Source organism: Hakea prostrata, chromosome 2 (assembly GCF_041222555.1).
Source record: "Hakea prostrata isolate BN-2017 chromosome 2, UWA_Hpros_2, whole genome shotgun sequence".
NCBI classification, from domain to species: Eukaryota; Viridiplantae; Streptophyta; class Magnoliopsida; order Proteales; family Proteaceae; genus Hakea; species Hakea prostrata.
Genome location: NC_142601.1, coordinates 52,176,796 through 52,197,673, shown reverse-complemented (window position 1 = coordinate 52,197,673; position 20,878 = coordinate 52,176,796). Strand labels below are relative to the sequence as shown.

Genomic DNA, 20,878 nt, shown 5'->3' with positions numbered 1-20,878 from the left:
GCAGGAAGGCAGTACATATGGTGGTTGGGGTAATGATGTTTGGGGTTATCAGCATCAGGGTGTCCTGCTTATGCCTCCATTTGGCTCACAGAGAGAACTGCTATGTTGGAGGCAACATACAGATATCCTTTCGATGCTACGATGTCAATTGAAGAGCTCCGTTCACGTTACCCCCCTGAGGGGAGTAGTTTTACCGTCATGAATGATGAAAACTACAGAGGCTTGGTTTCCTTGTATGTCAACAACCATCACCATGACATGTCTTGGAATGACTTCAAGAAAATAATGGAGCGGAAGTTCAATGTTGTAGCCTATGGGCCTTGTACCCAATTATCAACGGAGACAGAGCTGGAAGACATGGATCCACCAAGGCATAGTACTTGGTATTGAGTAGTTGTATTTTTATTATTATATACTTGTATTTTTCTTACTAATTTTCAGTAATATAATAGTTTTGTGCTTATTTATGTTAGTTTAATTGTTTAAAATAAGGTTGTAAAATTACAGTTTTACCGGTATATACAGTCGATTATATGCCGATCAAGAACACCAATTTGGGTGAGTTTTTTAGGCAAAACCAACCATTCCATTGTGTTTATTGGCATCAAATTAGGTTACCTACCAAATTTCAACTCATTTGGACCAAAAAAACCCATCGAAACAAGGGGGCGATATTTGGCGATCTCCCCCTCCCCCCCCCCCCCCCCCCCTCCGCCCCCCACCCAACCCCCCCCACCCCCCACACCCCAAGAAATAAATTATTTTTTGTTTTTTTATCTGAATTTTTTTAACTTTTTCCCCCACAAACCCCCCCCGCGGCCCAAAAAAAAAAAAAAATTTTTAGTTTAAATATAATAAAAAAAAAAAAAAAAAAAACCAAAAAAAAACAAAAAAAAACAAAAAAAACCCAAGAAAAAAGCAGAGAGAGGGGGGGGAGGAGGGGAAGGGAAGGGGGGAGGGGGGGGGGGGGGGGGGGGGGGGGAGCAAGACAAGGAGGAGGGGGGGGGGGGGGGGGCGCGGCTTCCTCCCCCCCCCCCCCCCCCCCCGGGGGGGAACCCGCCCCCCCCCCCCCCCACTTTTAGATACATAGAGAGAAAGTTATGAAGAAATCACCGAAGATGAATGAAATGATGAAGATGAAGTTTTAACTTTTACATTTGCAATTGAGCCCGTGGTTCAAGGAGAACCATGGAATTATTATATATATATATATTTAAAGGTAAACGTGAATATTGACTGTGAGTGATGTTTTGCAGGATGGCAAATTGGCAGGGATATTTTCAAACTTTACATTACTTTATTTATTTGTTAAACATGTCCAGCTGCCTCTTCCATGTTTTTAATTGCAACTTCGGGCGAAATATCTTTCCTTGGTTGAAAGCTCTACATATATTTGACACTTGCTCTTCCCACACTGCACTGCATGTGTGAACTTACTCCGTTGTATGTATGAATCCTAGGTAATAGCCGAAAAATCCCATGACACAGTTTGTTTGCCCTCCATGATCCCCACTCCGAAGGAATAATCCACTCTTGCTCCCATCCCCAAGGTGAACCCGAGTTCCTCTCCCCCCCCCCCCCTACCATTAATGAGTATACTATTGCTGCTACTCTCTTGGAGGAAGATGAAGGATCTGACGATGAAGTCATCCTACAACTGACAGAAGGTACATAGAATCTAATCAAAAAGTAAACCACGCTGGTGGGTCTCATTTTAGAAGAGAAACAATACCGAAAACAAGCTGTGGAAGAAGGACTGATAAGAGCCTGGAACCCCTGCTATCCAGTGGAGATAACTCTCATGAAAGAACAACAATATATGTTCCATTTCCAGCATTAGATGGACATGAGGAACGCGTTAAGGGAAGGCTCGTGGAGGCGTGGACTGTATCAGGGAATCTCTTGATCAACAATATATGTTCCATTTCCAGCATGAGATGGACATAAGAAACGTGTCAAGGAAAGGCCCGTGGACTGTTTCAAGGAATCTCTTGATCATGGAGAGATGGAATGAGGAGAAAGAATGGTCTTTTGATAGCAGTGAGTTCTGGGCGTAGCTACATGATATCACAAGTGATATTACTGAACAGAATGCCTTCATATCTATGGCGAGGAAGGTTGATGAACCACTCAAATTTATGGTCATTGAAGGCATGCAGTTTGGGAATAGAATCCACTATATTTATTTATTTATTTATGATAATCACACTATATATGTATTTATGTCAAAGAAAACATTGAAACTTAAGCAGTCAAGCATTTTATCTTTCAAAAATTTGCCTTTTTATCCCTAAAATTACCCCCAAAAAAAAAAACCTATCGGGGCTGATTACTTTTCATGAATTGAAAAAAATTAGAGAGTTAACTGAAAAGGACAACAATGATGATGACACGTGGATCAAATAGTTAACAAATAGCTGTATAGATGCTAATTAGTGATATAGTTTGAGACTCTTGTAGAATGTACATGTATCCGAACCGACTCGATTCAATTACTGGATCGAACATTCTGAATTTACTTGGATATTATATATGAACTTAAGAATTAGACCTTATAGGTATCTGAAAATTTTCTTAGGTAGAATCACTCACAGCTTCTAAGAACATCAACGTTGACTAATATTATAAATTCAATCATTCATCAAGTAATCAGTAATTTTATTATCTTCAATGGTAAAAATCTAAATATTCTCCCTTGAGGAGCAACTGAGCAAGGATCAAATATTAATACCTAAATCCTTAATTGAGTATCAAATGTCACTTTGCTTTACCCAAAAAAAAAAATGTCACTTTGACCTTTATCTTTTCAACTTTAAATCCTTAATTGAGTATTTGACCTTGCTCTTTTCAACTTTAATCACAAAGTAAGAAGGGAGGAAGTAAAAGAAGAAGAAAAAAAATACTGAATGAGTTTTCTCTAGTTTCAAGTTTTGACATTCATGATTCAGGGTTGAGGAGATTTGGTCACATTTATCCTTTTAGTGTCTATGTACCACACATAATCTGTAATTGCTACCCCTTAAAAAAAATCCAAAATAGAGGTTTTTAAAGTACTGACAACCATTACTAGAAAAAAAAAAAAGATATAACCTACTTTATGTTTAAAAAACACAGATACTCGAATTCATTAAATACATTAGTCAATTCTGTTAGTAAAATAGTTAATTCACTGTTTTTTTTTTTTTAATTTCAAAAATGTCTTTACCAAAACCTGGGGGGAATTTTTTTTTTTAAAATAATGTCTCCATCAAATAAGCTTGAGCAAATTGCATTGACACCCCAAAATGGAAGTCTTAAAGCACTGACACCCCACTTTATATTTAAAAAACATAAAAACCTAAAATTAGATCTTCATTGGATGTATTTGTCAAATTTATCACTGAAAACAGTTAAATTACTATTTATTTTAAAAAAAATCCTTATAATAAATAGTATCTGAAAGATTTGCAGTGATAAATTTGATAAATATATCCAATGAAAATTCAATTTTAAAGTCTTTTTTAAACATACCTCCATTTGGGGTGGCGGAGACAATTTACTCAATAAGCTTTACACATGGAAGAATGTCTTTTTTTTTTTTTGGGTAAATGAAAATAAAATTTATTAAAAGGGTATAATAGTCTTTGTGATAATATCATTAATCGTTCTAACAAAATCATGCCTATGTATTTTTTTATTATTTTGAACTGAGGTTCATCCGGGCCAGCTTGCGCGCACCATAATTTACTTCCTTAGGGGGAGCTTTATATTAATGTTGCTGAGTGGGTGTGAACCCATGAACTCCCTTAAGAAAGTTGGGTCTTTAACCGCTTGTACATACCACCTTTGGTGGCCTATGTATTTTTTAAACATAAAAGAATGCTATAGAGCCTCTATTTTAGGTGTGAGTGCAATTTCCTTTAAAAAAAAATACAAAAAAAAAAAATCTCTCATCTCTAGGGAAAATTAAATAAAACCCGAGTACTACAACGCGGAGGTTCTTCTTAGTCACAGTGGTCAACGCACGCTCTCTCCTCTCCTCTCTTACTCGTTTTACATTGCAATTTAAATAGTTTTAAAGCCCCAGAAGAAGAAGAAGAAGAAGAAGAAGCACCACACAAACGCGAGCAAGAGAGAGAGAGAGAGGTGTGGGGGTGTACGCAACACGCAGAGAAAGAGAGAGAGAGGTTCAGGGAAAGCTATTCGTCTATTCGTCTCCTGCGTTACAAGTGTACCTAAGACGAACCCAGGAACGAAAACACCGTCAGTCAATCCAGTTATCAACCCTCTTACCTAATACACATTTATATGTGGGTCTTCAGTTATCTTCACCAATCGATCGATCTTAACACAAGACTATGAAACCATCAAAAATCTTGCACAATATGTGGCCTTTCAAACAGCATTCTACTAAAGGTAAACAACAGAAAAACCAAACCCTGTCTTTTCTTTCCTTGTTGCTTAATCTCGAATTCAGTACTCTCTAATGGTTCTGAGGATTTTTTTCTTTTTCAAATTAATTAGAGTCATCGGAGTCTGAGGACTTGGAGAAGATTGCCGCAAAGGAACAGAAGCAATTCTCTCTAGAAGCCCTAGTTGCAGCAACCAGAAATTTTCACTCGGATCAAAAGCTTGGGGAGGGTGGATTTGGCCCTGTTTATAAGGTTTTTTGTCTATTTAATTGACTTTTATGATGATTGATTTCGAGAATTCGGGTTTTGATTTCTGCGCAGAATCATATGTATTCTCATTGATGGTTGTGAATGAATGACATACAGGGGAAATTGGGAGATGGAAGAGATATAGCAGTGAAGAGGCTATCGCACAGCTCCAATCAAGGGAAGAAGGAGTTCTCAAACGAGGCTAAGCTACTGGCAAAGGTGCAGCATAGAAACGTCGTGAATCTGTTGGGTTACTGTGCTCACGAAACAGAGAAGCTTCTGGTCTACGAATATGTCTCTAATGAGAGCTTGGACAAACTTCTCTTCAGTGAGTAATCTTCATATCCCTTTCTATTTCCATTTCATCAATTTTCATGAATCTATGAAAATCGGCACTGAAAATCTATATCTGTAACCAGAAGTAATTTCTGGGAAATGATCGATTAAGGAAGATTTGATCATTCTTTCCCCTTCACCTTGCAAGTGTCGGTGGTTTTTTTTTTCTCTTTTTTGGTCCAAAGGCGGTGGTTTTTTTACGTTTCCAAATTTCCCTTTTCTCATTTCTCATTTCATCCTCCGGCGGATATACCGACGCCTTCCACGGATGAGAGGGGGAGCGTCTCGGAAGTGGGACCCAGTTCGTTATGTTGCTAATTGCTATATGAACGCGATTCCAACATTTGTTTTGCCGGATTGTATTTTAAAACATTTCACGCCACACCATCGTTTCCTTCTTCTTTCTTACCCTTAATTAGATTGGATGACCCGACCCGTCTCTCATATTAGACATCTACGCCGGCACTAATTTATCAATCAGTCAGTCAGTCAATTAAGAAAAATTATAAAAATTATAAAAAACTACGGCTCTGCATCACGTGCACCATGTTAGGGATCAACGGGGTTAGGAATTAGGATATGAATCAGTTCGGTTTCGGGGTTTTTCCTAAAAAACTGTAGAAAAACCAAATAGTCTGTCTATTTTCAATAAAGAAAGAGACTATCCATTTTCTTGAAGATGCTGACATATGTCCTAACATTACATTGAAAGGTTGAGGTTTATTTATAAATTATAAATATTTTTTAAATTTAATTATAATTTTTTATATGTTTTATAAATAAATTTGAAATCATATATATATATTTTTTAGTACGACACCATATATCATATCTCTATTGAATGGTGATATATCGTTTAGCAAAAAACAATTGTGATATATGGACGGCGGATGCTTGCCAAGAATTTTTTTTTCTTTTGCTCATGGCTGACGTGGACATGATGTGGTAGGAGATCATTGCTCACGCAACACTGTAGTAATTGGAGGGAATTTCTATGCCGCGTCAAGTTCATGTGGTCCCCATCATGACGTGTGTGAATGCAATACTAGTCATATCATCACACGGTTGTCGTGTATTATGCCAGGTTGGAAAGCCTTAGGTGTCTGCACGTCAGTGTATAGATGAGTGGTCCCTTCTGCAACTGCTTTTTGACTATTGACCTGTTTTCCTCTAGAAAAAAAAGTTCCAGATTAGGTTATATTTGCTTGCTCCCTTCTGGTCTCCTTCTCTTCTCTGCCGTTAGATAACTTGGGTTAGGGAGGAATCATCCGACAGTTTAAATTTCGTACGATGGTACGAGTTTTGACTTTGACCTGGTGGTTTCACGCCGCTTTCAAACTGCCTGTAGCACAAGAAAATGGAAATTCCATTTTCTTTCTTTTGTCTATCTAATTGCCATTTTTAAATTTCGAAACTTATCGTATTGAACTTAATGCAGATGTGAGGGGGAGGGTGGAATTGGATTGGCAGAGAAGGTACGACGTGATAACGGGTGTAGCAAAAGGATTGCTATACCTGCATGAAGACGCGCACAGCGTGATAATACACAGGGATATAAAAGCAAGTAATATTCTTCTTGACGACAAGTGGGTCCCAAAGATTGCTGACTTCGGCATGGCCCGCCTCTACCCTGAGGATGCCACCCACATCAACACTCGCGTCGCAGGCACCAAGTGTGTTTTCTTTTCTCTTCTCTTCTCTTCTTAAATTTCAATTTCTTCCTTCTTTATAGATGTTTTATTAATCTCTCTCTCTCTCTCTCTCTCTCTGTGGGTGTTTTCAGTGGATACATGGCACCGGAGTACTTGATGCATGGGCAGTTGTCGGTGAAGGCAGATGTGTACAGCTATGGTGTGGTGATTCTAGAGTTGATCAGTGGGCAGAAGAACTCCACCTTCAACGCCGATCCAGATTGCCTCAACCTACTCGAATGGGTATGTTGTTAACAGTTTTCTCTCCATCTGTTTGTTAAAACGTCTCTGTGAAACTCATGATCGTGGGTACGTACGTACGTTGTAGGTATGGAAGCATTACAAGAAAGGTCGAAGCTTGGACGTGATGGACCCAATGCTACAATCAACCGCGGCGGCTGAAGTAGTGGCAATGTGTATACAAATCGGTTTACTATGCACACAAGGCGACCCAAAGGCAAGACCGTCGATGCGTCGGGTGGTGGTGATGCTATCAAAGAAACCAGGCCAACAGATCGAGGAACCCGGCAGACCAGGCAATCCTGGTTCTAGGTATAGAAGGTCTCGTAGACCCCACGCCACCTCTTCCAGTGGTGGTGGTGGTGGTGGTGGTGGATCTTCCGAAGAGTACTCCAACACATTTTCATCGACGTCGTCAACTAATAGGACATCTAATCCCACAAGCGAGCATGGCAGAGTGCACTATCACGGTTCTGGAGGTCATAGGGTAACTCACTATCACGGATCGCACGTTGCTTCTTCGTCCGGGGCCGGTTCTTCCAGTGGAGTTGGTTCATCCAGAGATTACTCCTCCGACACAATTCGGACAACATCAACCACCATGTCTCCTCCCAGTAGCCCCAAATTACGTTCTTACGGGAAGAGTCCCATGAAGTAATTAAGGGTAGCCGGCATCTAACGTTTTGGGTAGATTTTGTTTCATCTCCATGTATCATATAATGAGAAACTGTAGAATCTCCCCATGCTTGTTTTGTCGATTCTTATTTCTTCTTATCTTTCTGTAAATTTGATCTGTTCGCCCACTGGAAAAAAAAATTAATGATAGTGGCTCTCAGCTGTGATTCTTTGATTTGTGCTAAAATATAGTGTTTTTCGTAATGCATGAATTCGAAAGAGGACAACTTTGACAGAGAACAGTTGTATCGATCACACTATCACTATCAGAATTCTGAAGTATTCAGGGGAACTAGAAGTAGTAGAAGAAGAAAAAGCTTGGAGGGTCCTCTGTGAAAACACCAAGCTTTTGGAGTTGGCCCATGGCGTGGGCATGATTTCCATCTGTGTAGACTGACGCAAAGGTGTCTTGGGCCTAAACAACTTAAACCCAAATTCCAATGGTCCCCAGAACTTTACACCCCAAATTCCAATGATCGATCTAAATTCTATGTTGCATCAATTAGTAAGGAATTTTGAGGGACCAATTAAGGCTTTCAAGTACGATTAATTAGTGGGTTACCCCCCAAAAAAAGTTATGATTAATTAGTATACAGGGAAGTGCTTTCTTATGGCATCATTACCTATATGTGACATGAATTTGACACTGATTTCCCCCCTCCCCCTGATAATGCAGAAAAAAAAAAAAAAAAAAACATATAAACATAAGATTTAAATACACTTCACAGTGTTGTATGTTAATGTTCTTAAAGTTTTATTTTTCAATGCTAGAAAACCATTTCTTTCCTTTTTCACACACTTTGAATTGTATGTTTTAAGTACATATATAGTTGTTGAGCAAATATATGTCAGAAGACGAAAGGGTGTTCTATCTATAATTGAGATAAATTTGTGTCGTTACAATTTCTCAAATAAGCTGCAAAGGAGGATAGCAAATCAAAAAATTTAAAGATTGCTAAAATTTGAAAAACTAAGGACTCATTTGATAACTCTCCAAGTACTGAAACAGTTCCAATGCTTTTGGAAGCAAAAATACTTTTTTAGGTATTTGATAAAACTTGTTTCTATAAGTATAAACAACATCTATAGGTGTTTGAATTATCTTTCATATTGCTTTACTCTAACTCTAAATTGGACTTCAAACTCCAACTCTCATCCTCTTTCTGTCAAACACGAAAGAGCCTTATCAATGTATTGAGAAGATTTTAGAATGTTGATATTTTAAGAGTGCCAAATTTCATAAATACTCCTTCTAGTTTGCGCTCAACAACAAATAGTTATTGCTTTGAAAGTGTTTTGAGAAGCATAAATTTTCACAAGATCATGTTGCAAAAATCATGCCAAAAAAACTGTTCTCACAAACTTTTTTAGCCAATTTTCCTGTTTCTTTAAGCAATAAATACTAAAAACTGTTTTTTCGTGGGTTATCAAACGGATATTAAAATTATGTATCCCTTAGCAAGTTTAGCTTTTGTTGCTATGTTGTTCTTTCATATATAAACATAAAAATAATGCAAAAATATATATATATATATATATATATATATATATATATATATATATATATATATATTTTTTTCCCCCTTCCAATTATTCAATCATATAGAAGCTCTCCACCTTGGCAAGCCATCCACTCATCCGTCTACCTTTATAGTTGGGTAGATACAAACTTGCCCGTATACCAAAAGTAGGCCATGTGTGAAGGTGGGTCCAACTTGCAAAATTGATGTGAATAAAGTTTTCTTGCATTGTTGTGCGACACTTATTTAGGGTTATAAATGCTCTACATCTATAGAAAGAATAATGAGGCTCCTTAACTATTACCATCATCCAAATGGACCATTTCCTCTTTTGGCAAATATCTTGTGGTGGGATTGCAAACTCGAATGATGTGGTCATGTTATTATTGTCGAGACAATCAATAAGAGGGATAGACATCAAAACATCCATCAACCATAGAATAGAAACTAGCAAAAATTGACTCAATTTTATATAAATCATAAATGATTATCAAATTATATATCTAATAAGATTTATTCTAGCAGCCTAGTATAAGATAAGATAGATTAAAGAATTTCGCATAGCTTAACTTGCTCCATAAGTTTTTGAAGTTTTGTTGATATATTAGTTAAATACTAACATTTGGCATTGGAGTGGGTTTGCTTCATAAATTGAACCAATCAGAACGCGAAAAAGAAGCCTGATTCCTCTCAAGTTGAAATTTTATTTGACTGTTTTGCCCTCACTGCTCTAGGGAGTTGCAGTGGTTGATGAAATTGGGAAGGTTAGTAACCTTCTGGTCTGTTTTCCCTGCGCTTTGGGCGGCGCGCCCGATCCTCTGTAAAAATATTTCGATTGGGAGGTTAGTAATAGAAATTGCATGAAGCTCCAATTTTCCGACAACGTTATCGTGGACATCAAATGGTCCCCACATTGTTAGAAAACAAAACCAGGATCGTCACGTGGGCCCACTCCCACACTCAACTTAGAGTCAAAAGACAAATCTGGTCTAGATTGATTCTCAAGAAATCAATCTGGAGGTCAACAACGGTCAACCCAATCTATGGCAGATCAGACGATGTAGATTTACTTGATGAAGAAGAAGATTTGGGCTTATATGTGCGACTCAAGTGTTTTCACCAAAAAAAAAAGAACTTAAGTACCATTGATGGCACATGGTTTTCCGATTTTGAATTTGTTCATCTTCGACTAAAGGTTACTTTTGGCATTTCGCATATGGAAAGATAGACCAACCTTTACACGCCAGCAATCTGTGTGAAGTGGTTACGTTAAATGTAGACGCTCCGATCAAAATAGATTCTAGCCATCCCCAGCCATTGATGCTACTGCTTTTTCCATTCGATGTTATCCCAAAATCACCCCTTTTAAATCCCTTCAGACTTTCCTTATCTTCATCAGGTTCGTTCTCTCTCTCTCTCTCTTCCCCTGTTCCTGTAGTTGTTGTAGCTGTATCTGTAGGCTTGTTGGTTCTCTGGTGGGTCAACTTCCATGGCTACGGAAGAGGTGAATAAACCTTCACTTCCTCAGTACCCAGAGGTAAGCTGGGTTTCTCAGGAAAACCCCTCTTAACCATACTATTACATTTTTTCTTCTTCTTCTTCTACACAATTCTTTTCTTGCATGTTGTGAGTTTAATGGGTTTGAAAATCATATGGGTTTGTTCATTTTTGCTGCTTTCAGATGATCTTTGCAGCTATCGCTGCCTTGAACGACAAGAATGGATCGAACAAGTCGGCGATTTCCAAGTACATTGAGTCACAATACGCAGATCTGCCTGCGGGGCACTCAGATTTGCTCTCAATCCACCTCAACAGGTTGAAAGAGAGTGGCGATTTAGTGTTGGTGAAGAATAATTACATGCGGCCTAGCCCTAATGCTCCTCCAAAGCGTGGCCGTGGTCGTCCACCAAAGCCTAAAGTTCCTTTGCCGCCTGGCCATGTTGCTTCTCCGCCCAGGCCAAGAGGTCGCCCGCCCAAACCTAGGGACCCTAACGCCGCTCCAACGCCTAAAGTCTCCTCTGGGAGGCCCCGTGGAAGGCCACCCAAGAAGGCGAAAACAGGTGGGGCTCCGCCGGCGACAAGGACAGGGCCTCCTAGACCTCGTGGAAGGCCACCTAAAGTGAGAGCCCCGTTTGTTTCGACGGGTTTTGATTAAGGTTTCTGTAGTTTTTCTAATTTCTGATTTTTTTTTTCCCAATTTTATTTTATTTTTGTTGAGTGTTTCATTAGGATGTGTTGTGGGTGTCTGTAATAGCATGTACATTATGGAGCTTCTGTTGTTAAAACTTCTGAGACTAATTTAATGGTGATCTTGAGGTCTTTTAGTTACCCATCTTTGAGAGTTTACCAAGAAAACAAAATACCCATCTCTCCATGGTCTCGGCTTTTGGTTTTGTTGTACTTAATTCGCTCTTTACATGATCTGTTTGACTCTTAGTGCGATTTGCCTGGTAAAGATATACCCATCTGTTCATGGGTTTGGTAGGTTTTGACAGATCACTCAGGGTAGGTAAAGTTACATAATTAATGGAGGTTCCACCATTCAGCTCCTGCTTTCCTTGTCTCAGTATGTGTACGCTTTCTTTATGATTTCTCTCTCTCTCTCTTGTGTCTTTGTCCTGGGGCCAAAGATGTACACCATGTGACACTAGCATTTAGCAGACCAAGAAGAGGGTTGAATTTGTTCCTCTTTTGGATTTGGAAGACAGGATTAAGAGTAGGGCCTGAAACAAGAGTTGTGTGGGGATATTTAATGCAATGCAATGTAATGAAATGCACTTGGGTTCTATAAAAGGGGTTTTTACTTTGAATGCTGTTGCTTGCTATGCTCCGGCCTTTTTTCAATTAATATCCAGCTAGGAATTTTGGAGATTGTACTGGCAATTTAATGGTGAGGGGAAGATTCTTGTGATGATATCAGATTGTAATTTGGCAATTGATATTTTTTTGCTAGATGTCAATAAATTGGATGATATTAGTGGAAAAGGTTTTGAGTGATATGATGATCATCGAAGGAAAAAAGAAAGCAGTCCTCAAACCTTTTACAGCAGTTTCCTTCAGTTTTGAGCAAGGTGGTCCAAATCCCAAGCTTGGCTCTCGCTCCTTTGCAAACACTGGGGAAAGGAGTCAAGGATTTTAGTGCCTCGAGTGTTCCAATTCCGTACTTTGTTAGAGTGGTCTCCTGGTTTGAAAGAAAGTGAGATTCTTCATATACTTTTTTCATTCACTTCTGGTTAGAATTTCTCACTCACTCTCTCTCTCCCTCCATATGTTGGAAATTTGAACTCAGGGTTTTATGATTTTTGTTTTTTGTTTTTTTGGTAACTGGGGTTTTATGATTTAACGTCACATCCAATGCTGATACCTGACAAAATAATATGGCTACCATGATTTTGGAGAAACGTTGGGGGCAAAATCATGTTCAAAATATTGGCAAATCCTTGTGTGATATGAGCTGGTGGCCCACAAGACTGTTATTCCACGGTAGCTACACGTATATGGTGGCCAAATGAGACATCATTAGAGTTGGTAGAGAGAAGTCAGAACCCATCTGATGAACTCAGCTCACCTAAATTCCTTTTAAATAGACGGCTTACCAAGAGAACAGTAAGAGATTACAGAATCATTTCTGATTTGATTATATTTCAACATATTCATGATGAGAAACTTTTGTCATTTTCAAAATTATATAGCATAAAAGAAGAGGAAAGACAAAATTTAAAGCTTATTAAAATTGTTCCGTAGGTAAGGGGAAGGCACATCCATCCGAAATTAGCTCAGATACTCTCATATGGGAATCATTCTTGTAATAATAAGAAATTTATGTGTAAGATGCACCTATTAGAGGACTACAATTATGCGAGACTGAGATCATAGGAGAAAGGTTCTCAAGATTCCCAGGTACATTCCCATCCCTCCCATCACACAATAAGAAGCCAAGAAGAAAAAAGTTAATTATGTTTGGTAATTCTTTAGACAACGTTGACAAGTAATCTCAGATAGGGAACACCATTAGTGACTTGCTACATGACAAAGTGCTGTTGTCTATTGATCATTATTCTAGAAAGAAAGAAATTCCAAGAACCTAACTGATAAGTGTCAATGCATCATACTTTTGCGAAATACATTCTCTAAGGTGAATGTGCCCATTTAACTCTTTTTTTGGTAAAAGATGTACCCTTTACTTTAGGGCACACAAAAGAGAAGATAGAGGAGTTGAATCCTAATCTTTTGGTGGTGTTGGAGACTTGGAGTACGAAAAAGAACGAGGAACTTAGACGAGTAGCCAGGTTAGTACGGTCCTGTACAGTCCTCTACACTCTCAAATTCATAAAACACTGTTCTTTTCAAACATGACCAGTAGTAGATTTGTCTCCATGGTGGCTTTGAGGTACGGGTGAAACAGTAGTTACCCTACCCGAAATTGTTTCAGTCATGTGTATTAAAACATGATCAGTAGTAGATTTGTGTCCATGGTGGCTTTGAGGTACTGGTGAAACAGTAGTTATTTACCCAAAATTGTTCCAGTCATATGCATTAAAACATGATCAGTAGTAGATTTGTGTCCATGGTGGCTTTGAGGTACTAGTGAAACAATATTTACTCTACCCGAAATTGCTTCAGTCATTGCATTTAATGTACATGAAAATTTTCAGACCATCGGATCTCAATGATTGAGATTTCAATAGACCGAAATGTACCACATGACCATAATTGCACAGGACCGAAGCAAGGTCCTACCCTACCACTTCCTGGCTGCTGATAAATTTTAGTAGGCTTCTCAATGGCTAGACCTTGAGGGTGGTTTAGAGTAAATAAATGCAAATCCTCAAAAGAGAGACCAAAACCAAATTTTTAAGAAATTGGGTTGTCATATTTAGAAGTTTTTCTGGGATGGGGTGGGGGTGAAGAGACCAGATGATGTAGATCTAGAGATGAGTTTACAGATGATTTGCTGGAGATGAGACGCGGAGGCTGAGAGGTGGGTTTCTGGATGAAAGTCGTGTCACTGCCCTTCTCCATCAAGTGTAAATTTTGAAAGGATAAGTGATACATGTTAATCTTTCAAAATATGACAAACAATCTCTGTCGAGCCCTTTGGGTTTAACACTTTAACCTTCGGAGTTCAAACTCCTAATGGGTTGAGAAACATTGGCTGCTTCAGGTTTCCGACTAGTGATGAAAATCTTGTTAATTGCCTACTTGGCTGAGATTTAGGATTCTATTCTGTTTAATTTCTGTTGATACATCGTTTTATAAGTCGACAACGAAGAAGATCTGGTCTCAGAAGTGACGCCTACTTGCTGAGGAAGCAGAGAGATTCTTTTCAAGGCAACATAATGAGGAAGTTCATCTTTCTTGTCGAGAGATGGTGGAGATAGGGAGAGAGGAGATATTCTCAACCAAACAAATGTGTTCATTAGATATTTCACACAGCATGGAGATGGCATTTCAGTTCTCAGAATCCCTTTACCTGCAAAAGCCCTCTTGTTAACAGAACCCATGAACAAAGAACCTTTTTTTCAATTGGGCTTCTAATTATTTCAGATTTTATTTCATTTCAAATGGTGGAAAATAAAAACTCACCTTAACTTCCCCCCCCCCCCCTCCCCCCCCTCGTTTAACTACCATGAATTTTTACTTCGACTGGCACAGTTTCAAAGCTGATTCTGCCGTTTATTTCCTGATACACAATTCATAAACATTGCTTCCAGCAATTACATTTTTTTTCCCTTGGATGTGTAGCCTACTTATCTACTTGCTGCGAATATTAAAAAGACAAGTATAGCACATTGCTCTAGTTGCATTCTGATTCATCAATTCATGGCAAAGTTTCTTCAGCGACCTAGAGCATAGATGTTTTACCATGCTTTTCCGGCTGAACCAAAAAGCCGCATCTTCTCTGCAACCACGACCTTCATTGCTTGCTTTGCAGATGCCATCAGATGGATGAGGTCTTTACTGGGGCTGCGGAGTGATTCCATGTAAGCCTTGCGGACTTCTGTGTTTACATTGAACTTTCTTACACCGAGCTCTATGCATTCCTGTTCAAATTCAAGATTTGTTAAAAAACTCTCCAGAAAGGTACTAATCTTTTTTATTCTTCAGACACCAGATACACATCTATAGTAGATTTCACTTGGGAGCAGGTGCTACAAATCTTGATTGCCATGCTTCATGAAGAAAAAAAATGTTCACTCCAAGAAAAAAGGGAATTGACAATTGTTTCTTTTTTGATTTAGTGTGGGGGTGATGGGGCTGGGACAATTTGGTCTTTAGTATACCATAACTATGAATTAAGTGCAATACATTACAGCCATACAAGACAAGCCCCAGCTAGTGCTTTCCATGAAGCATGATTAACTGATGTTACGAAGGTGAATTTCCGTTTCCATTTCCATTTAATGTTGTTAAGAAAATTCCAGCAGTGCTGGTTTCCCTCTTTTTAATAGAGAAGAAAACAATGGATTGAAACCTAATTTTATTCCTTATCAAACATGTACCTTTATAAGTTCCTTGGGCAATCCAGAGGCTCCATGAAGAACCAAAACAACTCCTTTCTCTGAACTCATAACACGCAGTTCCTGGACAAATGGTAAATGCATCAACAACACAGTTAACAAGGAAACGCTGCAAATTAACTAGCTTGACCAGTCCTTGATGAACTATAAATAATTTGAACCTCAATATTCCATTTCATCCCTGGTTGATTGCAACCCAACCAATATAGTAACAAACCAAACAAAAATATGCTAACCACTTGCTCACTGTTAATCCTAACCTGGTGCAGTTCTTAGTTGTAATATAAATACATAATTGGAACTCTACTTTTGGTAACCTCGTTCAAGTCTACTTTTGGTCTAAGCCTATATAAAGGTTACTCCTTATTCGTTAAAATAAATACATAATTGGAAGTCTAAAATGTTTAGACTCAGCTGGTGCTTTCAGCAGCTTCACTCTCCCCTCTTCACAATTACAGGTAGTGGTTTCTCTCTCCCGTTATTCCTTCCCTCTTGTGTCTCTCCCCTCTTCACAATTACAGATGGTAGTTTCAGATCCTGATTGTTAAGCTTATGTAATAGCGAAAGAAAAACTAAATAGCTGAAAGAAACTTCCAAGTTATATACTTCACCTTAAGTAAATCAAGTCTTAGTTTTGGGCCATCTGATGGGTATGTTCCATGAACGTTTCCAATACACACAGCTAATGCATCAATACCAGTCTCATCAATGAATTCTTGAGCCTGCATTCACATAGAACCAATCATGATGTTACTCTGTAAGTCTTTTATAAAGCAATACTACCAAAAGATGCTTAGTGCCAATGGAAATGGAATTCACCTTGGTAACATCAGTTAATCTTGCTTCATAATCTTCAACAGTCAAGTCATCTTCAGTTCCAGATAACCTCCCCAATTCAGCTTCAACTAACATGCTCTTTGAGTGTGCCAAAAGTGATACGTACTTTGCTAATGAGATATTTTCCTTGAAGGGAAGATGTGAACCATCAACCATAACCGAGTCGAATCCCTGCCATGTTTACCAAATCAACCATATCATTAGAATAGAAAATGATAACACGTGGAGATATGGATTAAAATCAATTGTACATGTAAGTCCAAACATTTTAATTGGGGGTGAGAATACATGTCTTTCAACCCAACTCAACCCAGACTTAACCCAAGTTCCTAACTAAATGTGGTCATCTACATGGGTCCTTAATCCTATCCCTCCGGTCTGCTTTATTCAAGGCCACACATATTAGACCTAACTAAATGTGTCTTTCTTCACCTCGGCCCCATAAGAGTCATTTTAGGCCTATCCCTGCCCATTTTGGCTTCTTCTACCTGATCCAATTGCCTTAGCTTGGTTGATTGGAAATGACTCATTTTGGAAGGCCCAAACTTAAAATAAGTCCTAAATCAGATTTTGTCTCTGCCTATGGCTGGTAGATTATATAAGACGTAATCCTTTAATTATATACATCCTTGACAAAGTAAAGACTAAGACACCCATATGATAGGAAACAAATTAATGACTAATAAGAACAGAAAGGAATATGACCAAGAAAAAGTTTAGCCATACCAATTCAAGCGCCTCAAGCAGCTCATGCTTGGAACTTCCATGATCAAAGTGAACAGTTATTGGAACCTGTCATGCCATAGTACAGAATTTATATCAACAGAGAAATGCAGTGTGTAAAGTACACAGCAATAACTTATTGCATGTTCTTAATAAAGTTTGAAACCAAGTGGATTTATTCCTCGACTATACAACCCCATATATCATATTTATCACGATTTATCCTATCCATATAGCTGACAAGTTTTTCATCTAAGGTTCAAAGAAGAATAATCAGAACGGCCCGAGCACCGGTATTCCCAGGGTCTTACGAATACTGATTATATCAGTCCATAGAATGAGTCTCTGTACCATACCAGCCATTGATTGAAGCAACCTAATGCATGGAAACCTTAATAATCAATAGGTAGAGATTTCAGATACATAACAGAAACCTGTAACTCTCAATTCCCCTCATTTCCTACCCAGTAGCTCATTACAGATTTTCCCAATCTAGCTCCCCAGTGGTCTAAGATATACTTCATGGGAGCAAGACATGGAGAGCATCAACTGGCATATAAGGGTTGAGCTGCACAAAGATATCCAAACATTCTATTTAATCAATTTATAAGCACTATTATTCAACACACACTGCCAACCTCCAAATGCAAGCCCTCTTGGAATATGACACAGAGACCTATAAACATGAAATGTGGAGCTTTAACCCCATGGAAGAAGAGACTGAAAACCCAATGGAGTGATGGTAACCTCATCATTATAGTTTGTGTGTAGATGTGCTTCTGGCACAGTGGTGGTAGCATTCTATGTAGAGGCAATAAGACCAAGGAGGTCTTGGGTTTGAACCTCCGTCTCTCCACACCTTCCCCCCACCCCTCTCCCATCCCCTCGGCCTATGCGCCCCTAGTCCTTGTGACTGGTTTCATGATGACCAACAAAAAAAAAGAAAATTATAGTTTGTGTGGACTTCATCCATATACCAGTATACTTTAGTCACCTGTAGAACTCCCATCAAAGAAAAACTTGAGGGAGCCAAGATTTAAGAACATCATCAAATGCTAAAAATCAATGAAATGGGCAACTTTTTTTTTGGTTTTATTTCTTTACTTTTACCTCCACTCACTCTCTCAATATCTAGTTCATAGGCTAACTTGGATCCCTAGTCCTTAGACAAATGGCAATATCATTGGTAAATATGGCTTGTAGATATATCTTTCCAGATAGTGGTCACCTGTGTGCCAATTCAAGAATTTTTATCTGTCATAGGTAAGCACACAAGTTTCCAGTACGCATCAATCCTATATAGTTACATCACCTAGATTTGACGAATCCCTCCCAAGCTTACTCCATCAAAAAATTGGAAAAATAATATGCATCCAGAAAATATTAGCGAACTTGGTTCATTTAACCAGAACTCTGTTTAAAACAGAACCTAGAGGAGTGGGTCCTGACTGGAAGAGCAGACCAAGTCACTCTGATTCAGTATGCCACATAATCTGCTCACAAATTCAGTAATGTACCATATTAAGTTGTCCAACATTGTTAAAGACAAATGCATTTGTGATTCATTTATTAAGATCACATGACTCATCACACTTCCATGATGTTTTTGTTCTTCTTTTTTCCCTCGCTTTTTAATACATAACTTACATTGGCTTGTTCAGCTGCAGAGATACAACACGCAATCAAGGGAGTTCCTCCTTGCTTCAAGGCACTAGGGTGAATCTGGAAGACAATTAAAATATTCAGGTATTCCGAATATCACATAAGAAAAGTAAAAGCAATCATATAAACAGCAATGCTTTTAGTATGTGGCATCACCATGTCTATCATATTTGTAACAAAAAATTCTCAGTATTAATATGTTATAAGCTCTATTAGGCTTATTTATAGATATTAAAAGAAAAAAAGAAATATTCCCTCCATGTTGCAATAGTTGTCTTCTTTGGAAAAAAAAAGGGATAATTATTGTTGCCCCCCTATACTAAAGTTTAATTACTAAAAGCCCTACTTTTTAAGAAATTATTGTTGCGCCCTTCAATTCTAACAGTGTTAAGAGACCGTTGCAATTGAATGTTTAATGTCTATTTTTCCTTCTAAAATTATAGTCAAAATAAAATATTATCCTCATTTAGAAAAAAAAAACCATATCAAGTACAACTTTTAGAGTTGTATTCTTATTATTTTGAATTCCAAAAAAAGAATACTTAAATTATTTTTTTCTACTAAGAAAAGGAACTTCCTAAAATTGATAATGCCAAATTAGATAGTAAATAAATGAAAATCTAATGGAAATGGGAACTTCTTAAAATTGATAACATCAAATTGGAAAGTGAATAACAAAAACTAAAAAGCAACACCAAATTAAAAGTAAATACAAAAAAGCTAAAAAAATAAGGAGCTACCTAATTAGGGTTATTTTTTTCCTAATCACTAAGTAATAATGTAATTTAGTATAAAGTATAAATAAATAGAATAAAACTTTATGGTTATTTTGGGAATTTTTTTTTGGTACAGAATTTTGGGATTTTTAGATAAATAAAACGTTAGTATCAACTTGCAATCACCTGTAAAATGGCAGGACTTTTTTCTTCTTCTGCAGCAGCGATAACAGCTTCGACTCCTTCCAAATTGTAAACATTAAATGCTCCAACAGCATATCCACCCATCTCCGCATTCTTAATATAAAATTGGATTGTTAATATCTGAATGAAATATAACTTAAAAACTTTCAACAAAAGTTCCTTACAAGAAGAAGATCCTTTGTTGATGAAAATCTAACTGGACAGGCCCAACGTTTTACTACTTCAGCCAGTGCAGTGCTATCACCAACATTGCCTAAAGCATGAAAAAATAAATTTTAATTGCAGGCTCAAGTTGAACTTAGAGCCATAATCTCATGCCAATAAACACAAAACCAGAACACATGAGTCACCTGGGAATACAATGTATGGAACACCTGGATGTCTACTTTCGGGACCAAGCTGCCACAAAGGTACACCAGCTAAAGCCTGCCCAACTACCTTGGCATGTTTTGCTTCTAAAGCTTTTGTGGCAAGATCTGATGAGGTAATTCCACCCTGAAACATAAGTATATAGATATCAACAAATACAGACTCCTTCACATATATAGGTTATCCTTAAAAGAACGAATAAAACAGTATCTTAACTCCTAAGTATAATCAAATGTACAGAAGGAAAAAGAAATCGATGTTTTGCAGTCACAGTGAAAGTGAGAACGAAGCACATGGATAATTATCAGAGAAATAAGGACATAACTTATCATGAATAGAGAATGGACCCATATACAGTGGAAGTACAAAGGGTAAGTTACATGAGTCCATCCTCTATCTTCAACAAAAATGGTACCAAAATCTTGCATCCTCTTCTGGATTCTGACGCATTTAACTCTGGTATTTCTCTGCAGATTTACACTCTTGAAGTATAAATCGAGATTTATTTTTGTATTAAAGGGGAAAAAAAGATACTGAAGAAGTATGGAGAAAATAACAGAAATACTGAAAACAAAAGAATGGGTATCTGAGAATTGATTTATCCACTGGTTGTCTTCCATCAACATTTATTCCCAAAAACCAAAATCACCTTAGAACACAATTAGACAAGTAGGGAGTTCAGTGATGGACCATGCAGCCATGGTTGAATGTATTTATTACTCACCATGGCTTAACACTAGCATT

The 20,878-nt window shown here is 37.9% G+C and overlaps 3 protein-coding genes across 4 annotated transcripts in view; 2 read left to right on the top strand and 1 right to left on the bottom strand.

Annotated features, from left to right (window-relative positions):
• The first annotated feature begins 4,039 nt into the window (after positions 1-4,039).
• Positions 4,040-8,040, top strand: LOC149024802 (cysteine-rich receptor-like protein kinase 43). Its single transcript, XM_089144998.1, has 6 exons — positions 4,040-4,395; positions 4,504-4,643; positions 4,758-4,968; positions 6,415-6,649; positions 6,760-6,910; positions 6,996-8,040. The coding sequence occupies exons 1-6, from the start codon at positions 4,338-4,340 to the stop codon at positions 7,563-7,565; spliced, it is 1,365 nt and encodes a 454-aa protein (XP_089001124.1). The 5' UTR covers positions 4,040-4,337; the 3' UTR covers positions 7,566-8,040.
• A 2,445-nt stretch (positions 8,041-10,485) lies between these two features.
• On the top strand, positions 10,486-12,571 carry LOC149024801 (HMG-Y-related protein A-like). Of its 2 annotated transcripts, none has more exons than XM_089142999.1 (2): positions 10,486-10,606; positions 10,784-12,571. In XM_089142999.1, exons 1-2 carry the CDS (start codon positions 10,592-10,594, stop codon positions 11,255-11,257), a joined length of 489 nt encoding a protein of 162 aa, XP_088999125.1. In that variant the 5' UTR covers positions 10,486-10,591; the 3' UTR covers positions 11,258-12,571. The 2 variants fall into 2 exon arrangements, with proteins under 2 accessions (XP_088999125.1, XP_088999124.1); XM_089142998.1 differs by having other exon boundaries at positions 10,487-10,639; positions 10,784-12,450.
• Positions 12,572-14,707: 2,136 nt separating this feature from the next.
• LOC149024800 (ketose-bisphosphate aldolase class-II family protein) overlaps positions 14,708-20,878 on the bottom strand; it is a 50,660-nt gene continuing 44,489 nt past the window's right edge. Inside the window, exons 34-42 of the mRNA XM_089144997.1 lie at positions 20,116-20,260; positions 19,930-20,018; positions 19,748-19,858; positions 18,831-18,905; positions 17,187-17,252; positions 16,443-16,631; positions 16,235-16,345; positions 15,606-15,686; positions 14,708-15,146 (exon numbers count right to left, since the gene is read on the bottom strand). Of these exons, the coding sequence (XP_089001123.1) occupies positions 14,964-15,146; positions 15,606-15,686; positions 16,235-16,345; positions 16,443-16,631; positions 17,187-17,252; positions 18,831-18,905; positions 19,748-19,858; positions 19,930-20,018; positions 20,116-20,260 (1,050 nt within the window). The 3' untranslated portion in view covers positions 14,708-14,963. The remainder of the gene's footprint in view (positions 15,147-15,605; positions 15,687-16,234; positions 16,346-16,442; positions 16,632-17,186; positions 17,253-18,830; positions 18,906-19,747; positions 19,859-19,929; positions 20,019-20,115; positions 20,261-20,878) is intronic.